This window comes from Meriones unguiculatus, chromosome 1 (assembly GCF_030254825.1).
Source record: "Meriones unguiculatus strain TT.TT164.6M chromosome 1, Bangor_MerUng_6.1, whole genome shotgun sequence".
Lineage (NCBI taxonomy): Eukaryota > Metazoa > Chordata > Mammalia > Rodentia > Muridae > Meriones > Meriones unguiculatus.
The window spans coordinates 92,046,455-92,068,766 of record NC_083349.1 but is presented as its reverse complement, the minus strand read 5'-3'; the positions used below and the strand labels follow the sequence as shown (position 1 = coordinate 92,068,766).

At 51.6% G+C, this 22,312-nt stretch overlaps 1 protein-coding gene across 2 annotated transcripts in view; it reads left to right on the top strand.

The window, feature by feature from the left end:
* The window catches only part of Ttc7a (tetratricopeptide repeat domain 7A), a 100,807-nt gene that overhangs the window by 48,147 nt on the left and 30,348 nt on the right, over positions 1-22,312 (top strand). For both annotated transcript variants that reach the window (XM_060363336.1, XM_021658392.2), the window contains 7 exons: positions 885-1,022; positions 1,546-1,629; positions 5,842-5,946; positions 11,818-11,935; positions 12,863-12,920; positions 14,182-14,254; positions 18,871-19,031. In XM_060363336.1, the coding sequence (XP_060219319.1) occupies positions 885-1,022; positions 1,546-1,629; positions 5,842-5,946; positions 11,818-11,935; positions 12,863-12,920; positions 14,182-14,254; positions 18,871-19,031 (737 nt within the window). The remainder of the gene's footprint in view (positions 1-884; positions 1,023-1,545; positions 1,630-5,841; positions 5,947-11,817; positions 11,936-12,862; positions 12,921-14,181; positions 14,255-18,870; positions 19,032-22,312) is intronic.

Below are 22,312 nucleotides of genomic sequence, written 5' to 3'. Positions count from 1 at the left end.
ATTCTCTTCCTGCCTCAGATGCCTCTAAGGTGTTAGTTCTTTGGGACTAGGGGACACATTTCAGCCTAGGACCCCCAAGGAGTGGAGTTTCTGTCTCCCCACCCACTGGTCTGTGGGAGCTTCAGCCCCTTGCCTGCAGGAGGGAGGGGCATTTGAGCAGAAGGAGGCAGTGAGGAGGCCTGTGGACAGGATGAGACCTTGGGTCTGGCGGGACACTAAGCTCCTTCTCTGTTCTGCCTGTCAAGCCAGTCCTTGGTTGACAGCCTCTGGGGAGCAGAGCAGGCTCAGACAGGGAGGGTGAAGGAGAGGAGTCAGAGGAGGATGCTGGGAGTCATCAGCAGGAGTGTGGGGCCAGATCTCAGCTTTGCCAAGCGCAGCCTGGAGAGTGTATGAGAGTCATTTCAGACCCCAGGATGTCCCTGCCCTGCTGCTGCTCAGAGGACCCCCAACACTACTGTGATTGGTTGGCTACTCCTGGAAGACAGAATATGAACATTAATGAGAGAAACTTAAGTAATAATATCATGTTTGAAGCAAAGCAGGGGTGCTGAGTTGTCAACATTGATGCATTCAGGTGAAAGGCATGTGGCCAGAGTACTGTCCTTGTAACTTCTTTGTAGGTTTGAACTCTTGTAGCATTCCGAAATGAATGCTAGCACCTTGAGCCTTAGGATGACCTTCCCTCCTCCTGGACCAAGAGTGTTTTTTTCTTTGGAGAAAGCTTTGTAGGGATAGGAGAGGCTGTTTCTGAGAGTGTGGTCAGACACCTGGCTTGTGGGTAGCAGTGAAATGTGACTGTGAATGGGTTTGCAAGATGGGCCTGGTGAGGCTAGGTACTTATTTTCTATCCCCACCATCACTCCGAAACCACATTTTACCCACAGGCAACTCGGGACGTGGTACTGAGTAGGGCACCGGAGCAGGCGGAGGACCGGAAAGTGAGCTTGCAGAATGCTTCAGCCATCTATGACCTCCTGAGCATAACACTGGGCAGGCGGGGCCAGTACGTCATGCTTTCTGAGGTAGGCTCAGCCACTCAGCCGACCCCACTTCCTGGGATTTTGGCAGTTCGTGAAGGAAACCACATGACGTGACCGTTTGTTCTTCATCACTTGCCATTTTCTGCTCAGGCTGGCCTGCCTCTTTCTAGCCCTGTGACCTTAACCTCATTCACAGATTCAGAGTCTGTGCAATGGGGGCAATTAGAGATCTTACCTTAGGGTGGTTAGGAGGAATAAGTGAAGTAGGCACATGTAACAAGCAGAGAGCCCCACCACGTCCCACCATGATAAGCACTAGCTGTTATTTTTATTTCACAAACCTTAATTCATTTGCAAGTCAAGGTAGCCCTGTGAAATCATTCACGTATTAAGGAGCAGGGAGCAGAGGACCACAGAGAGTGAGACAGTATTACAGTGGGTGCTGTGGCAGGGGCACGAGCTTCCTGCTGCTTTCTGAAGGCAATGACTTAGGTTACACTATAAGGGACTGGGGTGGCTGGGGAGGGTTCTGGTGTGGCAGTGCTGACTACTTCTTCCTCCACAGTGCCTAGAGCGAGCCATGAAGTATGCATTTGGAGAATTTCACCTTTGGTACCAAGTGGCCCTCTCCATGGTGGCTTGTGGGAAGGTAAGGCCCAGGGCTGTGGAGGCTCTGGTTCCTCCTGGAGGCTAAGAGCAGGAGTCTCTGTGAGTTAGGTGCTGGGGAAGTTTGGTGTTGGTCGGGATGGCTCTGGGCTGACCAGGGAAGGCTCTATATTCATGTGCTAGTGGCGGTGAGTGTGCTCACATGCAGGTGTGAGTTTGGATGCTTCTTTCTTCCTGTGGTCCACCACAATAGTATCGCAGCACTTCTGCCGGTGTGGCTCTAGGAGAGAGGAACACTGGTCCTGCTCCAAATAGTTCTGAGCTGGGAACGTGCCAACTCACAGGGGAGTCTGGAGGGGAAACTATGTGATGGATACAGTTATGAGGTACCTGGGTGGGGACAGCAGAAGAGGCTGCCTAGAACATGCAGCACCAGGGCAGGCTTTCAGCCTCCATCTGCCCAGCCCCTTCTCCTGCACCCCTGATTTTCTCTCAGATCAGAACTACACTTATGTAAGCGTCTATTTTAAGCCTCGACATGAAAGGAAAACCTTTCCGGAGCTGGGGGCTGAGGGAGATGGGGCTAAGGATGCTATGAATGCAGGAAATAAGGTGGCATGAGCTTGCAGATGGTTCCAAGAGCTGTAAATACCCAGGGCCCTTTCATGGGGCTGAGGGAATCCCTCGCCCCCTGGCCCATCTGTGCCACATTCCATTTCTAGCCCCACAGCCGTCTCTGAGGAAGGCCCTCCCAGTGTACCAGTGCCTCCTCCGCAGATGGAGGGGTGCCAGCCAGCTCTAGGTCTGTGCAGTAAGACAGGCCAGGGCCTGGCAGGGAGGGGGAGGAGGACCAGGTGCTGCGTTCTTGTCAGACTGTTGGCAGGGAGAGGCTGCAGAGCACGGCCAAAGTCGATAGGGAGTCTCCTTGGGTGTCTTCTTCTGGGCATCTGTCTTCTCAGTCCTTCTCATCACATGGACCATCTCCCAGAGCATCTTTGAAGTCACAGCAAAACCTGCTGGCTCTGCTCTGCAGGGTGCTGTCAGAGCTCAAGGAGAATTCAGAATTCAGACAGGGCTGGCCCTGCAGCATTAGAGGAGATTCTCCTAAGGAGCAGGTAGTGGGGAAAATTTGACTAAGGGGAGGGGCCCAAAAGATAAAGCAGGAGAAGCTGTGGAGGACGTGAAGGCAGGAGTAGGTAGTAACTGTAGGCTGGGGAGCTGTGGCTGGAACTTGTGTGGATCCGTTGCATACAGGAGCATCAAGCAGCTTCTTCCTGCCTCCCCCAAACAGGAAACATCTTTAGCCTTAGAATAGCAGAGATGAAGAAAGGCCTGGAACAGTGCACTGTTCTGTGGGTTATGGATTTTTTTTTTAAGCTACCCCCTTAAAACAAAACAAAAACCATCCATGAAAATTAGCTTTAATTTGGAGGGAGTTCCTGGAGGCCCCGGCCTCAGAGAAGGGTACCACATTTATGGGGTCTTTCACCTTCTTATGGGCAAGCTGGACCCAAAGAGGCCCAGGCCGCCTGGCACCCTTCCAGCCTCTGGGAAGCCATTCCCTACTTTGGTTCCTTTATGATCCAGCAAGGTGGGCATAGGGACTTGGAGTGGTTAGTGAATTCTTTACATATGAGTCTCCACGGGCTGCAGGCACTGGGCTCCACCCACTGACACACTCAGTGCACTGGGAGGTTGTTCTAGAAGGCATTCTCCAACCCCTCTGGGAATCCTGCATGCCAAAACCATTTGCCTGACTGTCCTAGCAGTCCTCAGAGGAGTTCATGGCCAGAGTTTGCCTTTGCTCAGCCCAAGGTGGGAATCCAGGTTCTGTACCTTCCAGAAGGTACATCTGGGCAGATATAAATATGCCTGGTGCTTTACCCCACAGGAATAACGGATGAGTTCTGTGGCATGATTTAGGTCGTTCCCTCTCTTGGTCTCCACACGGCAGTTGCATTGGCTGCGTTGCTAGGTAACCAGCTTGACAGGGGGATAAAAAGAAGCCGGCTGCTCCTACTGCTGGGTCCTCAGATGGCTCCTTAAATAGCAGTGTTTTTTGGTCTGCGTGGGAGTGGGGTGGGAAGGAGTGGGTGGACTGTAGAGGGTCAGGACTAGAGAATCCTGCGTTTTTAGGATGCAAAGGTCAGCAGCCCAAAGGGAAGCCGAGGGAAGGCCTGAGACTTGCTGGGGTTTGTGGCTTGAGAGACAGTAGTGAGGTCCTTAGTGTGGCATTCCCAGGAGAGTCTCTGAGGAGGTGGGCCCTGGCAGCTTTCACACAGCCTTCCTTGCTGCACTCCACACAGAGTACTCCTGTTAGGCCTGCGGCCTGCCATTTTCTGTCCTTTGCTTTGTGCTTGTCCTACCCTCCTGTATCTGTAGAGAGATAGTGGATGTTGGCATTTGTCTTCTCTGCTGCCCCGGTGTCTGTGATCTCTTTAGAGGTCTCATCTATCCTCTTAACTGACTCCACTACCCCAGCCCGGTACTGAGCCCAGAAGAGGCCCTGAATGAAGATACCTGCAGTTAGTCTCATGGTCTGTTTTCTGTTACTTATAATAAAACAAATGGGGCTAAAGAATTTATGGTGAAAAGAAGCATATTTGCCTCATAGTTTTGGAGCTCAAGGAGAGGATGCCAGCATTGGCCACCTCAAGGTACATAACATGACGAGATTGTATACAAGTGGGAGAAATTGTATAGCAAAAGCCAGACAGGAAGGTGCAAGCCTCATTCATTGCATGCAAGAACTATGAGAACAATATCCAGTCCATTTAGGGCACACACAATGACCATTAACTGTCTCCCACGAGACCCATCTCTTCATGGTTCTACTCCTCAGGGCTAACCAGTCCAAGGATGAAGCCGCCAGCACATTCATTCTTGGAGAACACACTGAAAATGTATGCAAAGCATAGGTCAGTCACAGCCCAAGGCAATCTGTAACACTGGGTGGAAGAACGTTCTTCCATAGATGGTGGGGAACAGAGAGGTAAGGGAGTCAGGATGCACACGTTCCAGGCATAGTGCACTGCAGGCAGAGGAGCCTGCCAGGACCCTCCTCTCCTTAGTGGCACCCCCGGAGTTGCTAAGTTCAAGTGTGAGCTCAGCCCACAGTAGAACCCAGAACATGGTAATTGTCTACTTACACACATGTACCTGAAGGTCACAGGTGCTTAGGAGCCTACATACCAAGAGAGTTACTGTTGAGTTTCCCTCAGAAAATGTTGGTTTCAGAAGGCAGAAGGTTCCAAACTGGACGGACACACACACACACACACATGCACACCCTCTCTCTCTCCAGGAAACCAGCTTTCCCTGGCCAAGGTCATCGCCACAGAGGCCACATAGGTAGTGTTTAAGAGACCCAGAATATGTTTAAACCCTTTCTTGGTCGCTCACTGGCTATGTGGCTTTGAACAAGCTGCTGGACTGCTCAGCTGTTTTCCTAGTTGTAATGGTGCCTGTCTGGTAGGAATGTTGTAAAAATCCCACACACTCATAGAGAAGTCAGCAAACTTTCTGTAAAGGGCCAGGCGGTAGTCAGTTTCTGACTACTCCTAGCCAGTCTGTCTCAGCCATTCTACTTCAATGTGGCATCATGCGGCAGCCACAGGCAGTTATATAAACGAATAGGCATGACTGAGTTCCAATTAGACCGTATTTATAAAACTGGACAGCATGCTGGATTCAGCTGGTAGGCTCTTTAGGCAGCCCCTGACTTAGAAAAAATCTGGAGCACTATCTGTCATTCCTAAGTGGAATGGGTGTCTGGGCCTGGATGCACTTCCCTTCTGACCTTCTCCACCTCTCTCCTCAGCAAATCCTGGTTGAGCCCTGTGGGGCCTCAGCTTCTTGTCTGGAGGTTCTCTCTGAGCCTCCCACTGTCTCACCTTCTAGCCTTTGTCCATCTGTCCAGTCCTGTTACCTCTCTTCTCGGAGTGCAGGTCTAGAGCCCCTGGCTGTTTCTTTGATCTGCATGGTTCTCATCTGAGTCTTTTTTGTCTGTTATCATGTAAGCTGTTGTCACTCACTCCTGGTTTCCATTCCCCAAACGAGGGAAACTCTCCTGGAGAGGAGGACTACCCTGCTGTGAATATCACTTGGACTCCTCCCAGCGCTCTCTTCCTGATTGTTAGAAGGAAAGGGATACAGAGCGAGGACTGTTGGGAGAACTATCCCCGAGGACACAGGCACTGCAGACTATGGAGACAGGGGTGGCCAGTGACTGTGTTCCCTACTCTTTCTTCTGCAGTCAGCCTACGCCGTGTCGCTGCTGCGCGAGTGCATGAAATTGCAGCCCTCGGACCCCACGGTGCCCCTGATGGCTGCCAAGGTCTGCATTGGGTCCCTGCACTGGGTGAGTGACCTGTGGGGGTAGGGCAGGCAGAGCCCAGATTCAATAACCAGCAGGAGGGAATAAGGTGGGGGGTGTGCAATGAAGAAAGGTGCCACCATTGTGTAGGAACAGGAGGACCCACTAACCTCAATCTTGACAACATGGACCCAGTTAGGATGCTATCTGATTGTGGTTCAGCTTTTGAATGTGATCTCCAGAGAGTCAAACAGATGGGAATTAGTGGGGGTGATAGGCAAGACCCCAGAGTTAGACCAGCTCATTAGAATGGAGGCTTCAGATGACTTCATAGTAAAGAGAGAATGGGAGAGGTCAAAGTTAACTCTAGCCTGACACAAAATAGAGGTCACCTCCTTGTAGCCCTTCTTTGTTCTTATTGCTGCCCTTCTTCTTTCCTGGGTCCTGCGGCCTACTCCCCACTCTCTGCTGGGGCAGCTGTTAGGAGAATATAGTTCAAAGGTACTTCTCCTCAGCTGAAAGCCTTTACTGGGGGCTCGTGGAGGTATCCCCAAAAGGTCAGTAGCTTGAAGCAATGAGAACACAGGGCCTGGAACCCTGAGTCCCATGCCTTTGATGGGACCAGACCCAGGCCCTGGACCCTAGAAGTTCTACACTAATCCGTGCTCTAACTGCTAACTATATCCTGATAATCGTCACTTTTCTTGGTCCCAATGAGCTTCCCGATGTCAGGGAGAGTCCTTTTTCTACACCCTGAGTGACAGAACAGGGCCTCATTCCTCTCACTTGTCATCTTGTTCCCCACATATCCTCTCCAGCAGGCTAAGTAGCCCCCATTCCTTCCTCTGCATTCTAGATCCAAAGTAGCTCTCGCTTTGTTGTAGGTGGCATGCAGCTGAGTCTGCAGAGTCCCAGGCCACACTCTTGCAGCAAAGGCTGCTGGGAGCTGAAGGTGCAGAGGGCTGAGTCCCCAGCCCCCAGCCCCCAGCCCCCAGCCCCCAGCCCCCAGCTCACACTCCTTCTTCAGGGCTTCTGAGAGGGAACCTTGGGCTGATCCCTTAGATGAAGCCCAAAATACCCGTTCTCTGGGAGCAGGGCTGGGGAGGGCATGTGTGCTCCCCCGAGCTGCCAGCTCCAAGGAGCTGTGAGTCCACCCAGCCAATGGTGCCCTTGCCAGGAAGCCCTAAATTTAGGTCTTCCCACCATGAAGAAGCTGTTTCCCTCCGCAGTATAATTACAGTGATTATGTGCATTCAGATTACATGGTAATAAAATTAGGATCAAATCAGTCCAAATTGAAATCAGATGAGTTAGGAGCAAAGTAATCAATGACAACATAAATAGAAAAGCCCAAAAGGAAGCTTAAACATGGAGACTTGTCATCAGAAAAACGGGAGAAGGGCAAGCTGTTACCAGGGACTGAAAACAGTTTGAATGTTGGCTGGTCAGAGTTTGGCAGGGAAGTGAGAATCAGGTGAGCAGGGCTCTTTAGGTGAGTAGGGATGAGGGTGGCTTCCAGTGGCTGTGGGCAGCCTTCCTGACTTGATGCTTCCATGGCTCTCTCTCCTCCCCCACCCACACTCCATTTCTTTCTTTCTTTCTTTCTTTCTTTCTTTCTTTCTTTCTTTCTTTCTTTCTTTCTTTCTTTCTTTCTCTCTCTCTCTCTTTCTTTCTCTTTTTTCCTTCCTTCTTTCTCTTCTTTCTTCCTTTCCTTCTTTGTGTTTGTTTGTTTTTTGAGACAGGGTTTCTTTGTGTAGCCTGGATGTCCTGGACTTGCTTTGTAGACCAGGCTGACTGCGAACTCACAGAGATCCAGGTGCCTCTGCCTCCCAGCATGCAAGCATGCACCACCCACCACCCAGTTCCCACTCCATTTCTTTAAGTTATTTTTCCTTTGTTTTTATTCTGTGTGACTGTGTTCCCTGCATGCATGTCTGTGTACTGTGTGTGCAATGCCCACAAAGGCCAGAAAAGGGCGTCAGATCCTCTGGGATGGGAGTTACCGTAAGGTGAAACACCATATAGGTGCTGGGAATCGAACCCAGATCCTCCTGAAGAGCAGGTAGTGCTCTAACTGGCGAGCTATCAGCTCCGTCTTGGACGTGGCTTGAACTGTAGTGTGAGCCTCTGGGCTTCTCCAGGGTAGAACCGTGTCTGTTCCTGAGGCCAGTGACGGGTGCTGGTGAGAGCCTGTGCCCTGCCCTTCAGCACTCCACCTCTTCTGCCTGTTTCTGAACCCCCTCCACTTTCTCTGGCCATAGGTAGGTTTGGGGAGCAGATAGAAAAGATGTAGATAGTTTCTTGGCTCCCTCGAAACACATATTTTAAATTGATTTACTTTTAAAAGTGGGAACCCCTTCAGGAGGCATAGAGGATGGGCATGCTTGTATACTGTATGCCACACAGACACGGAAAGGGCTGTGAAGTGGGGCGTAGGTGAGCTCGCTGTGCAGAGGCCTGTAACGTGTCTCTCACAGGGTCTATTTCCCCTGAGGAAGCAGCACGGGTACCGGAAAGAGCATAGGCTGTGGAGAACAGTAGGGTTCGAGTCTTCCAGTCCACCTACTCATGAGCTTGTATGACTTTGAAGGAGTGACTGCCTCTGTGTGCCTCAGTTTCCTCATAATCTGGGAGCTAGCATGCCCACAGGATGGCTGTAAGGTGGTGTTTTCTGTGTGGCACATTGCAGGGATGTGACAAATGGTTGCCATTATTTTTTTTTTACAACACTTTCAAAATAATAAGTACTTAGAAAGGAAATGTCTTTGCTTTCATTTTTCAAGTCCAGGAAGATGGATTATTCACAAAGTAGGGAAGAATAGCAGCTCCCTTGTAACCATCTTGTAGAGGTTTGAAAGTGTCTATTATTCCCTGAAGGGGAAAAAAAAAAAAAAGCAGATTTCCCACAGAGCAGCTCCAGACCCTATAGGATCAGGAGAAACCTGCAGCTTCAGGAAGGGGCTCTCTCCCATCCCTGGGAAGAGAGGAAGGGGCTGGAGAATCAGGCTGGACCTCTTTGCAGGTGAATGAGGCTACCCAGAGATTGGAGGCAGCCCTGAGCCCAGCAACTGTGCCAGCTCAGCTCTGAGGCTGCTGTGCAGGAACCAAATTAGGAGGCCCTTGGAGACAGAGGAACTCGGGAAAGCACAGAGTGTTTCCTTACTTACGAAGAGCAAAACCAAACCATTGAAGGGTTACCCTGTACAGCGTCAGAGGAGAAAACTGAGAAAGCCCAGAGGGTAGCCGTGAACCCCTCACACCTGCCTGGGTTGGAGTCACAGTTCTACCACTTGCTGACTGGCTGACTGTGGGGTTGGGGGCCTCACACAAGGTCCCTGTGCCTCCTAAGCTCCTGCTGTGGTGCTATGGCTGGCTGTCAGGCTTCAGGCTGCTTAGAATCACAGAGGCAGGGAGGACCTTCCCTAGGTGGCAATGGCCACCTGGCTGCTCCTGATGAGACAGTGTCATGGCAAGGGTGGGGGAAGAGACAACACTGGGAACCCCTCAGCAGGTGGCAGAAACAGTAGCCTCCAAAATGATCACTGGTTGCTAGATTTGAGGCCATAGGAGGAAGTGTCTGGAGTCTAGACCTGGCGTCCCCAGCAGGAGGAGGCTGCCAAGGGTACCTGGTAGAAATAGTTTTGGGCGGCTCGGAACCATCAGACTGAAACAGCATTTTCAGATCCTGGGTCAAGACTCATGTGTTATGGAATAGAACACTTTAGAGAATAGGGTGGGAAATGCCGATTTATTGTCGTCTGTGCAAGGGGTGAGGGCGACAGTGGGAGGTCTTCCGTTGCATGTATCCTTGGCCTCAGTTGGACTGGAGAGAGTGAGCCTGCACAGCAGACTGGGCAGGACTGTGGGGTGCCCATTTGTCCTGTGTAATCATTGTTTTTCTGGGATGAGCACCAGGCCCAGAGACAGAATGCAAGCAGCACTAGTGTCCTCTGTCGGATCCCAAAGGTCCTTCGATGCCGCTTGCAACTTTTTCAGCCAGATGATGTGTGATTGATGTATGCATATGCACACATGTGTGCATAGTAACACATGTGTACATTAGATATAATCGCTGCTATCAATCTTAGTTGATTAGTGGAGCACACAGAGCATCACCATGTGGTTGCATCAGTCCTCCTGGCAGCACCCTGAGGGAGAGACTGTTGTGCCCAGCGTACAGAAGCGGGAACTGAGGCCCGAAAGATAACCTCAAAGCACGCGAGCCCATGTGCTGCGCTGCGTCCTCATCACCGCACTGCCCCTCTGTGAAGACAGCTGACTTGAGAGTCAGGAGCTGGTTCTGAGCCTGGCGGGGGTCCTAGCGCTTTCGAGCCAGGGTGGCAGAGCCAAGTTCTAAAGCTTTTGGATTGCCACACCTGCTCTAGACGGAGACAGACGGTGCCTAATAAAAACAGTTTGTTTTATTTAGTTTTCATTTTTGCTGTAATGGCATTCTCCCCATTTGCTAGCTAAAGTACCCATGTCTATTAATACCATGTGTAATTATTGTACATTAACGAACTTGGGATTAATACCATTTTTCCTTCATGATTACAGCCATGCATCCGCATGCAGAAAGCCTGCTCTGTGGGTGGCATCAGAACTCAAAACAGTGTTAGCCCTGTAGGCACGTGGTGTGTTCATGGATTTTCTTGTTTTTTGAGCAGTGGGTACTCAGCTCCTTCAGGTTATAGGAGTTCTGTTTGTTTTCTTTTCTGCCCATGCCTCCTCATAGCTGTGTCCACCGGGGACTCCTCCCATTCATTCATTGATCCATGGCTATTGGCCTGTGTCTTGGGCAATTCCACCACAACCCAGGGAGAGATACCTTACCAGTTGCGCACTCCCTAGCTAGCTGTGGCCAGCAGTCAAATGTACCTACTCGTGCTGGGGAAAATCACGTCAGGTTGGGATGTGAGCAGGGTTGGGCATGGCTGGAATGTGACTCTCACTGCTGGACTACCTGTGATTCTGTGACTGGGGGGAATACCTGGGCTTGGGGCATGGATGTCTGTCTTGTGGTGTGGAAGTAATGTGTGAGTGGGAGGATGATGCTGAACTCAGGAAGCAGCCCTGGGTTCCTTGGGAGTCAGTGTTCCGGGTGATACGTATGGCTGTGCTCTGCATGTAGTAGGTCAAGGGCACCAAGGGGAGAGTTGGTGGAGACACATGAGAGTGGGCACAGTCTTAGCCCCAGCCGTACACCCCAGCCAGCCTCACAGCTATGGGTGCCACAAAGTATCCATAAATTCCTCCTCATGTGCCTTCTCCTTGTGTCCCATGTTGTGTGTGACTATGTGTGTCCACATGGCCGTGCCAGTTGGGCCTTTTCCAACTGGACTGGTCCCCCTGCTCCCAGGACAAAAACAGCCCAAGGCCTTTTTCCCCTGAATGTTTAAGCTCCCTGGCTTCCTGCTGAGGAAGGGAGGGAGCAAGCTCTAGACTAGCCTGTGTGGCAGCCTGCCTACTCTGCAGGGTTGGCCATGGTCAACAGATAAATGTTCCCAAGGCCCAGCACCAACCCTGGCTCCCCTCTGTCTGCTGAGCAGGCCCTACAGAGACCACGTGGGGAGGGAGCCACACATACTGGCCTGTTTTGAGTTCATGCTCTCAGCACAGCAGGCTTTGGGGACACTTCTCCCAGACAGGGCAAGTGTCTCTCTGGAAGATCGGCACTTGTGACCTTGAGCACACTGGCTCCTTGGAGGGGAACAGGTCCAGGGAGGCACTCCTGGTAGAGCAAACAGCTGGATCTTCTGCTCTGGATAAGTCGCATTGCCTACAGTTCCAGCCTACATTTCCTGTGCGAAGAACTGCTCCGTTTGTGCCTACAGCCAACAGTGTCTCACGTTGTGTTGCCTTTCCTACCCGGGACAGCAAAGCCCACCCAGTGACCACTACCTCTCTTCTCTGCAGCTGGAAGAGGCGGAACACTTTGCCATGGTGGTTATTGGCCTTGGAGAGGAAGCAGGAGAGTTCCTGCCTAAAGGCTACCTGGCCCTGGGTCTCACCTATAGCCTGCAGGCCACCGATGGTGAGTGCCAAGGCCCAGAGCAGTCTGCCTGTGCACGTTGCCTCAGGTTTCCCGGCTGCGTCCCAGGCATCTCATTCCACTAGTGATCTATCCTCACCCCACAGGCGTGAGCACTCCTCTGGGATGTGTGCATGCATACACACACACACACACACACACACACACACACACACACGTCCCTTAGTTCCAGGAGGTTCCACTCTTGCTCAAACAACCACCAGTGTGCCCTTCCTCCTCATGGACCCCAGCTCTGTCACCATGTAGGTCCTGCCCAGCCTGTCTGCACTGTTTACTGTCTGCAGTGCCATCAGCCCTCCACTGCCCCAGTGGCTTCCTTCTGCTCCTGCCAGTCCTGCCTTTACCCTCAGCTCTGCAGCAATCCTCTAGGGTCTTTGAAATCCTCAAGCATGACAGTCCCAAATACCTATAGGAGTTTCATATGGCTCTCATCCTTCTTGCCCCAGGCCTCGTGTTTTGTTCCCAAGCTATTCTTGTTTAGCCCTGTGCCTTTGAGCAGACTGACTCCTTATCTTGTGTCCTTGAAGTCTGGAAGGGAGGGAGTGATGAAGCCCCACTCAGGCTTCACCCATGTCTCCTAGTACCAGCCCCTATGTGTAGCCACAAGAGACCCATGAAGCCATATGGGGCCATCTGGTACTGGCTGTCTTCTGCCCCTCACACCCTAACTCATGGGAGCTTCAGGTACTGTCATCCTTGCTTGAGCTGAGGTGGTCACCACTCGCTTAGTTCTAGTCTGCTTCTGCCACAGTAGTCTTCTGTGCCTCGTGCCCTGTCACTGGAGCCTGAGTTTGCAAACAGGGCTCTGATGGGCTGGCTCCTTCCTGCAGAGTTCCTGTGCCCTGGGGATGGGCCAGGGAGAGATTTGCACTTCTCTAGTGACCCCTCCATTGATCGTGTCTCCTGCAGCCACGCTGAAGTCCAAGCAAGATGAACTTCACCGCAAGGCACTGGAGACCCTGGAGCGGTAAGGACACCCCCTACCCAGCCTTTTGCTTCTTCGCACACAGAGTGATAAAATGGAGGGTTCCACAGTGAAGTTCCACAGTGAAATGGATGTTTCTGTCTCCCTCTATGGCTAAGGAAACCAAACTGCCAAGAGGTCACCCAGCAGGCAGGGGTGGGTTGCTGTGGTCAGGTGACTTGGCCCTCAGAGCTGACCCAAGCTCTGAGCTGGGTTACTTCAGCTTCCAGGCCCAACCCTTGCTCCTAGGCTCTCAGGCTTCCTCTGGTGTTGTGATACTTGACTGAGGATAGGAAAAACAGTCAATTCGGCAGCAGTTCTCAACCTGTGGGTCACCATCCCTTTGGTGGTCACAAATCAGATGTTCTGAATCCTAGATATTTTCATTATGATTCAAAACAGTGGCAGAATTACAGTTATAAAGTAGCATTGGAATAATTTTATGGTTGGGGGTCACCGCAGCGTGAGGAACTGTCTTAAAGGGTCACAGCCTTAAGAAGGTTGAGGACCATGATGTCTTTCTAGCCCCTGCCTGACCACATCAGAGCTGCAGGAACCTGCCAGCCACAACCTCACAGAGATTTCCTGGAGTCGGGGAGCAAAGAAGGCAATAAAGCTCCTTCCTCAGGTCCTACCTTGCTCAGACCCAGCCGACCTGGGCCTGCCTCCCTGGCCTGACTTATGTGTTGCTCTAAGCCCCAATCCCCCACACTGAGGTGACAGGGCTGTTACTGGGGAGGACCTGGCTAGGAGTCCTTGTACCACTTTGATTGGAGCATGTGACACATTGGCCTCCCTCAGGGTTAGGTGGTTGGTTCCCCAACCGAAAAACAGAATATTCCAGCCCTGAATAACACGTGAGACTTCCCCACCTCTCCACGCCAGTGTTGTACTCCCAAGACTTCTGGCCTGCATCCTCCTCAGGGCAGTGGCCAGTGCACATGTCCGTTAGAAGGAAAGCCATAGTCAGGCCGACAGGCGCTCACTCATAGCGAACCAGCCAGGCTCCATTCGCAGATGCTCTTCCCCCATCCCTGGCCTACCCTTCCTGTGAGGTCTGTCACCTTAGAGATGCCCTACCTCAGCTGTGCCAGCTCTCCTTGAGCCACTGTCCTCCACCGTGAGCTGTTTGTGGACCTGTCTGAACCATTGTGTCGTCTGAGAGGGGCTGGCAGGATCTCCCACCACACTGCCCACAGCACCCAGCACAAGGCTGCCATGCTTCAATTGACAGTAACTGACTTTGACTCCCTCTCCCCTGCAGAGCCCAGGAACTGGCACCCGATGACCCTCAGATTATCTTCTATGTCTCCCTGCAGCTGGCCCTTGTCCGACAGGTGTGTTGTCACAGTTCCTAGTCCTCAGATCTGTGGGGCTTCTCAGCTCCTCCGTGTGACTGTGTCCCTCGGTGTCTTTATCCTTCATGTGAGCATCTATGTGTGAGGGGTCTTGTGAGGATTTGGCCCATGTGGGTGCATCACACCCCACTTACGGAGGCACACAGGAAAGGGTTATTCTATTCTGTACCCTGTCTTTTCTTAAAGTATTGTGGTCTCCTGAGAAGTGGATGTGACCCCAACATCATTTGTTGTCCCCCCCGATCCCCAACTTGGAGAAAGTGTGATTGGCACATGGGGCTATTTCTGGATGGCCTTCTGTGTGACTCAAAACTTCCTCCTGACCCTGAAGGCACTACTGCAGGCCCTGGCCCCAAGGGTTCAGTAGGATCCTTCTATCCACTAACCACCTTTGCCCTAACAAGATCAGTACCACAAACAACCACCCAGAGCTCTTCAGGTAGACACACCCTTTCTACTAGTCATCCATGAGCTCAGTGTCCGGGGACCCCAACTGCCTTTCAGAGTCTCTTTTGACCTCCTGCACCCTCCAGCTCTTAGGCTAGTACTCTGGGCATCTCTGGTGGCCTTGACCCAGTGCACGCTGACTCTGACACACCCTGACCCCTTGGGGACTGTGGGTGGCCTGAGGCCCTGGTGCAGATCTCCTTTCTTGCCACTGGGAAGCATGCTAAACTCCAAGCTGCCTGGGAGAAGCCACATAGGCCCTGTCTGCGGCTCCAGGCATGGTGGTACAACCTGCAATCCTGGCGCTTAGAAGGCTAGGGCAGAATTCTTAAGATTTCTGAGGCTAGCCTAGGCTGCAGAGTGAGTTCCAGGCCAGCCTGGGATACACTGCCAGACACCGTCTCAAGAAACGAGGAAAAAGAGGTGCACATTCATTCATACAGAGGCAAATGAGGGTAGCCCTGGTAGTGGCTGCTGCTTCATCTCCATGTAAACATCCTGCGAGGGACGTGACCTCACTCCATGTCTGAGAAGCCAAGGCCGTCCTGAACTTAGTACCTAGGAATTGGTGGAGCCAGGGGTCTTTGATCCAGAGTCCACTCTGCCCAAGCTAAGAAGCCCCTGGCCATTTGGAGATAGCCCCCTTGATTCCTGTCAGGAGGCTGGTCTCATTGTCACGCCCGACCTTTGAGCTGCTCCGCCAGCTGTTTCCTCTGACCCCAACGCCCTGGGCTCTGCTTCTACCTTCCTCACCTTCCCCTGGGGCCCACATTTTCTTGCCTTCTCACTGAATGGTAGACCTCACCACTGGAAGCTCTTCCTTCTTGCCTTACACCCGGACTCTAAGCCAGTGGTGGCTGTCCAGCCTAACTTGTCACCCTAAATCCCCCATCTCTGTCTCCATCTCCATCCTGCTATCTCACTGTTTTCTACCCAGTGGCCCTGCTGTATGTTCCTCCTCTCCCTTCCTCTCATACCTCCTTCTCCCCTGTGACTCATTCATCACTCAGCCACTTCCATCATATCCCAGATCCTGACTCCCAGGTCCTGCCCTAGGCCCTACTCACTCTGCCTCTCCTCTAGGAACATCACTCAGCTTCTGGAAAGTTACCTGAACAGCTCTATTTTTAACCTTCTGTAAAGGAACCTGGTGCTTTACTTGCCAATTATGTTAATGATAAGCCTTCCGTGGTGCATTTTTTAATCTGTTCGATTATTCACCCATCTTTGGTAAAGAGTGCCCATCTTCCCAAAACAATGCTTGCCAGGCCAGTGGAGTCTGGTGCTCAGTTCCCTTGGGACACCAGGTCTCAAGTCTCAGAAGGTTGAGGACCTTGAGTATACTATTAAGCTAGTATCCTCACCTATTGGGGTCTCTGGGACCCTACCTTCTGGCTTTTCTGCCTAGAGCATGGCTGGCTGCCCTGAGCGATACTATCTAGGGATTTGGATACCCCTACCAGTGGGGTCTGTTCTGGTGAATCACTGGGCAGGACCATCCTTGGAGAGTCATTTAAACTACAATGGTAGCCACACTGATCTTAGCTGCTTCTTTATACTCTTCTTGACCTATGCACAGTTTTAGACTTTAGTGCCTATGGCCTGCTTAGAGGCCAGAAGGAAACTGCGTGATGGGCCTGGCACACTGGAAACACATGAGGCTGGTGTGAGCGAGGTTCTTAGAAGACTATGCACAGGTCAGTGGTAGAACAAATACTTCCCATATGAGAAGCCCTGGGCTCGATCTCCAACACTGCATTAAAAAAGGGAAAAAAAAAAAAGTCCTGTTGTGGGCAGAGTCTAATGCAGCTGCCGGTGAGCACAAGCCCTCGGAGTAGCAGGAAGAGTCTAAGGTTCCTTTGTTGTGGGGTCTTGGGAGGCTTAAGAGGGAAACACAGGCTTTGGAAAATCCACTGAGGCGGTGCTCTGTGGGGTGTCTCATGCCTCAGCCTCTGAAGCAGCTGCAGGAAGCCTGCCCGACCGCATCCTACTGCAGAGGAAGTGCAGACCAGAAAGCTGTTCCTACCTTGTCCTAGGCACCAGCAGAACAGCAGAGCAGTGAGGGAGATGGAGTGTACACACTCCACCCTACACTGGAGCCAAAATATTTGGCCCCGTGAAGATGTGAGTAGGGAGGGTGTTTCTCCATTGGTGTCCTGTAAGGTTGTTTTCCCAGCTGTGGCATACATGAACAGACTAACAGCAGAGCCTGGTCTGTGCTAGGCTTGCAGCTAGCCTCCCTAACCCTCCTCCGTCCTGCCTGTCTCTTCCAGTCTCAGTTCTGGTTATGTAGTCACAGCCTCCACAACCACTGGGGGTATAGGTGGCTGAGAGGAAGGCAAAGGAATGGATGGGCATTCCAACAGAAGCAGGCCTTGCAATGAGGGCACCATTTACTGAGGCAACAGGGAGAAGCCTCCTGCATTCTGGGGAACTGAGCTGAGTTGGACCTCCAGAAGTATAAGGAAGGAGGTGATGGGCTGGCTGCTACCACAGCACTCTGCAGCCTACGGAGAGCTGGCCTCCCTACACCAGAGGTTCTCAGCCTGTGGGTTGTGACAGGGACTGCATACCAGATATTTAGATCATGATTCATAACTAGCAACATTACCGTTATGAAGTAGCAACAAAATAGTTTCATGGCTGGGGGTCACCACAACATGAGGAAGCATGTTAAAGCAGTGTTAGGGAGAATGAGAACCGCTGGCCTGCCCTGAGGCCCTCACTAACCCGGTGCAGCATTGGCAGCCTGTGCTAACCAGAGCTGAAGTGCCAGCCCCTCAGGATGGGGATGCTTGCGCAGACGGCTTAGAAGGTGTAGAAGTGTGTCCAGCTGGCCATGCCCTGTCAGTGTAGTTCCCTTCAGGTAAGGCATATGCCTAACCTGTAGGAAATGGAATTCCCAGAAGCAGGAACTCCCAGTGACAAGAGATCCAGATCTTTCAAATTCACAAATAAGGTGCAGCTTTCCCCAACAGCCCAGTAGTCCCCCAAAGACTCTTAATTCAAACAGCAGGTGGCAGGTAGCCCCAGGTAGGCTGGGAGCAAGAAACCATCTTGCCTGCCTTTGCTGAAGAAGGAGGAGGTAGTAAAGAGGGTGCATGGCCACCTGCCAGATCACCCTGGACAGTTAAAGAGTTGCTGGACACCAGTATGACCCAGGCTCCTTTGAAGGAGCGTGTTTCCATCAATGACTTATCAGAATTTCTTTCACTCCTTAATATTTATGGAAATGTCCCAGAACCTGCCAAGGGTTCTCAGGCCAGGCCATGTGGGGAGAGTTCAGCAAACTCCCTGACCTCTGTGGTTGAGCAATGGTTGAAGGTACCGGGTAGAATCAGATGGAGGAGAGCAGCGTTCGCAGTGATCTCAGGATCCATTCTGAGCCATGCTGTGCTCAGTACAGCTTCACAACACAGGAGACTGTCAGGCTTTCCCAGCCCAGCTGGGAACGAGGGTTAGCAAGGCAGCAGGCCCAGGGAGTCTCATCTTCCTTGCCGGTCTGCAGGGTTCTCAAAGCAGTGGGAGCCTGTCATCCCTCCAGCTCCAGGAAGGGAGGCAAACCCACGCCAGAAATACTGCCCCACCTGAAGGGAAGGATGCCTCACCCTTGAGCCACCTGTGGTAGCTTCTCTGGCTCTTTACAAGTAGCCCTGCGTGATCTGGCCTCATCCTCTCTATCTAATCTTACTACGGAGCTACCCTTAACTTTTGAGTTGAAAAACACAAAGTACAGAAAGCAAGCCTAATGTCTAGCGAGGCTCCACCCTGCCCACATTTAGAGGACAGTCTGTCTCTCTCTCTCCTTTCTACCACTCATCTCTGCTGCCTCCCTGCCTATGGTCACACTGTACTGCCTACCTGGAGCACCCCCTATTCCTTACCTTCTCCCTGAGTGGGACTCTGTTGATCCCTGTTATCAAAGGGGAAGGGGCTTCCCATGTGGCAGACAGCTTAAGCCTGTACCTAAGGCTTCCTACTCCTCATTCATAATGCTTGCATTTGTCTACCAGAGTCCCTTCCTAGGCTGTTTGATGGGAGATATTTATCAATAGCCTTGCCCCAGCCTCACTTGAGTTGCTGAGCCATTCCATGGACTGGAATCTGAGGTTAGGTCAAGATCCTAAACCCTCCATCTCTCCTGGCAGATCTCCAGTGCTATAGAGCATCTTCAGGAGGCCCTGACGATGTGCAAGGATGATGCCAATGCCCTTCACTTGCTGGCACTGCTCTTCTCTGCCCAGAAGCATCACCAGCATGCTCTGGATGTCATCAATATGGCCGTCACTGAGTACCCTGAGAATTTCAAGTGAGTCTCCTGGGATCACTCCTCGATGGAGGGCTGCCTTGGATATTGCATGGCTGCCTGTGCACACCTTAGCTTGTCTCATTGCCATCCAGTACACAGAATAAGTGTCCACTGCATAGACACTTCCTGGGTAGAGGAACAAGGTGGTATAGGAATGGCAAGGGGCTGTGGCGGTATGCACAGAGGGGTGGGGACTTTTGCGCCTGTGGTGTTCCTGTGACCCCCACAGAGTTCGTGGGCCCAGAGGGGAAAAGTGCTGGATTGCACGTGTGCAACACAGTGCTTTCACCAAGCCCTGTAGCCCGGAGGGTACCACTTGGTAAGGCATGTGACTTAATCAGTCATGACCCTGACACAGCCAGCCAAGGATGAAATCCTAAAACTAGCTCAGCTGGTGGAGGGCAGAGGAGCCATCTCAACTGCATCCTTTTCTGGGGGAATAGTTAATCTTGCTCCAGGGCCTGACCCCTTGTGTTTACTGCCCCAGCTCCATGCCCTGCTTCTTGGAGCAGGGCTCACATTGCACTGGGGCAGGGCAGCAGCAGGTGGGGCAGGATTAGGTCTCCTTCCTCTACCCTCCATCAAGGGACCTACTGCCATCATACAGGATGGCAAGGCTAGCCAAGGCAGAAGCCACATCTTGGCCTTTTGAAGGGATCTAGAGGAAGGTCATGTCTTGATGATGACCCCTGAGACTCTTGTCCAGACTGTCTGATGCCTGTATCTAACCCCCCTGCCAAGCCCAATTCCTGATCCTGTCTGGTCCATCCACACATACCCTACTCTCCTGCCCCAGTGCATCCCAGCGTTCACAGCGGGGTATAAGTAGAGTGTGTGTCCACTTTGATAATCTGTCTTTGTGTTGGGGAAGCCTTGCTCCAGCCTTGGAGAAATGATTATTCACTTTATAAAACCATACCATTCAGGAATTTCAAAATGGAGATAAATCAGGTGTGGACAGTGGTAATCTCAAGTATAATACAGCAACACTAGGTGGTAATGTTTTATTTTATCTATTTTTAATTTTTAAAAACTACATTTGCGTGGGGCGGTACACATGTGCAGTGAGCATGTGTGGAGGTCAGAGGGCGACGTGAGGTAGTCAGTTTTCTCTTGCCATGTGACTCCTGGGGATAGTCGTGGGTTTTCAAGCTTGGCCTTCGTCACTCAATTATCTTCCCACCCTTACAATTTTTATATATAGTAAAAAATCCAGAAAAGAAGAGGCCTCCAGTCTCCACAAAGGTACCTTGCTTTTTTCAGACTCCCCTGCAGACAGGAAGGTCCTGACTCACTGCTGTTGGTATTCGTGCCATTGTATGCATGTGTCCACGTGCCTGCGTGTATCTGTGTGTACCTGTGCACGAGTGTGTGTTTACTCTGTCAGTTGGGCTAAGTGGGAAAGGAAGCACCCCAGGAATAAAGCTTAGAACTGTAGGATGGAAATGGAAGGAACTTCCTGCTCGCTGTCAGGCCTGAGTAGCAGCACTGAAGAGACGAGGCACCTAGAAGGCCGCAGTGTTAAATGTTGTGGAAACCCAAATGGGAAGCAAGGAAGAACAGGGCTATACCCTTCCATTCCTGGGTCTCCCGTTTTGCTCCTCAGCGTCTCTTCCTGGAGTCAGCACTGACTGTTGTACCAGCCCAGTGCACCTCCCTGGACTGCTGTGGGAAGCTGATTCCCTTGCTGAAGGTCTGGTTGAACCCCAAGCTGTGTGAGGTGTAGTGGGATCTACTCCCTTGCTTCCCTGGACCACTCCAGCAAGATGCTTCCTCCCAGTGGCTTCCTTTTCATCTTCCGGCTCTGGAACCAGTTAGGCAGTCCCCTCGCTCCCTTGTGAGTGAGCGCCACTGATCTACCCAGCTGCACTCTCCATGATATGACCTTATGTCCCTGAGTGTCTTCACAGGTAGACCAGGTAGATGGAGAGATCTTGAATTTGAGCGTGGTGCCCAACTCTGCCCCTGCCCCTTCAAGAGGAATCCCGTGGGTGTACATGAATGAGAACTTTTTCTAATTGCTTTCAGGAGGTTCTTTGAGACCCCAGGAGGTGGTGATGGTGGCGATTGGGTGTTGGTATAGACTGAGGTGTTTGCCATTGTGCAGCCTGACTGTGCTCTTTCCCTGGTGCCTCCTGCTGCCCTCACGTGAGGTGCTTCCTGGAAAATGGTGTCTCTGCTTCTGCAGGCAGAGCCTTAAGGGGGCAGCGTTTGCCATGGGAAGTGCTCGCCCACAGCCATCATCCTGCAGTGAAGGGCAGCTGGGGCTCTAGGGTGTGAGACCTTGTTCCTGGTTCTTCCAGAGCATTGTTCTGCAGAGCACAGAGTGTATTCTACCCTGGGAATCCCCTCCCCCGCCCCCTGCCAGGGCTCAGTTTGCGCAGTTAGGGGCATCAGATGAGGTGGGAAAGTCGCTCCTTACCACAGCCCAACTGCTTCCAGATTGGAAGCTTTTGGTTTGAACTGGCCCTAAAAATTTACAAAACTAAGCACAACAGGGATTCATGCCACGGGAGTATGAGAAAATAAATCTTTCTTCTAGAAAAAAAAAATTATAGACATACATGTCAGTTCTATTGAGTGACCAAGTCAATTATTTCCAAATAAATTAAAACTGTTCCCCACAGATGAAACCCTGGAGTACAGAAGAAACCCATGGATTAGCAGGAAATGTCATTGAGTCCATTACGGGTCAGGGATCACTAAAAAAATGTCATTGCTTTTCGACTGTTTGTCCTGTTTCTCCAGCTGCTCCCTGTGCTAGGAACAAGCCGTGTGTGGCTCCAGCTGTTGCTAGCAGTTAATTAAACAACCAGTCCAGTAAATATCACTCAGCAAAACAGCACAGACCAACCTCCTTGGCCTGGCCTCATTATCCCAACAAAGTGTATCCTCAGAGGATGCTTATAGGCCTGTGACATAGGTTGTTTCCCACGAACTACCTTGCAGTGGCTATCCTTCTAGAGGCTTTTCCTTTCTGCAGAGTCATCAGTGCAGCAGACTCAGGAACTGTCCCCCATGAAGGAAGGAAGACAGCAGGTCAGTGTAGAGGTGCCTGCTCTGCTTGAGAGGCCGAGGCAAAGGAGGAAGCAGAGTGGACCCTATCTTATGAGTCTGTCCTGGTGTGAGAACCAATTAGGTCACTGCCCTAGAGTTACTTCTGTTAGTTACTCATGTCTCCCCACCCCCATCGCAGCAACATGTTCCTCCTTTAGAAGTAAGAAAATAAATAAATAAATAAACCCACCCTGCCTCTTCTGCTTCTGAAGAGAACAGACTGA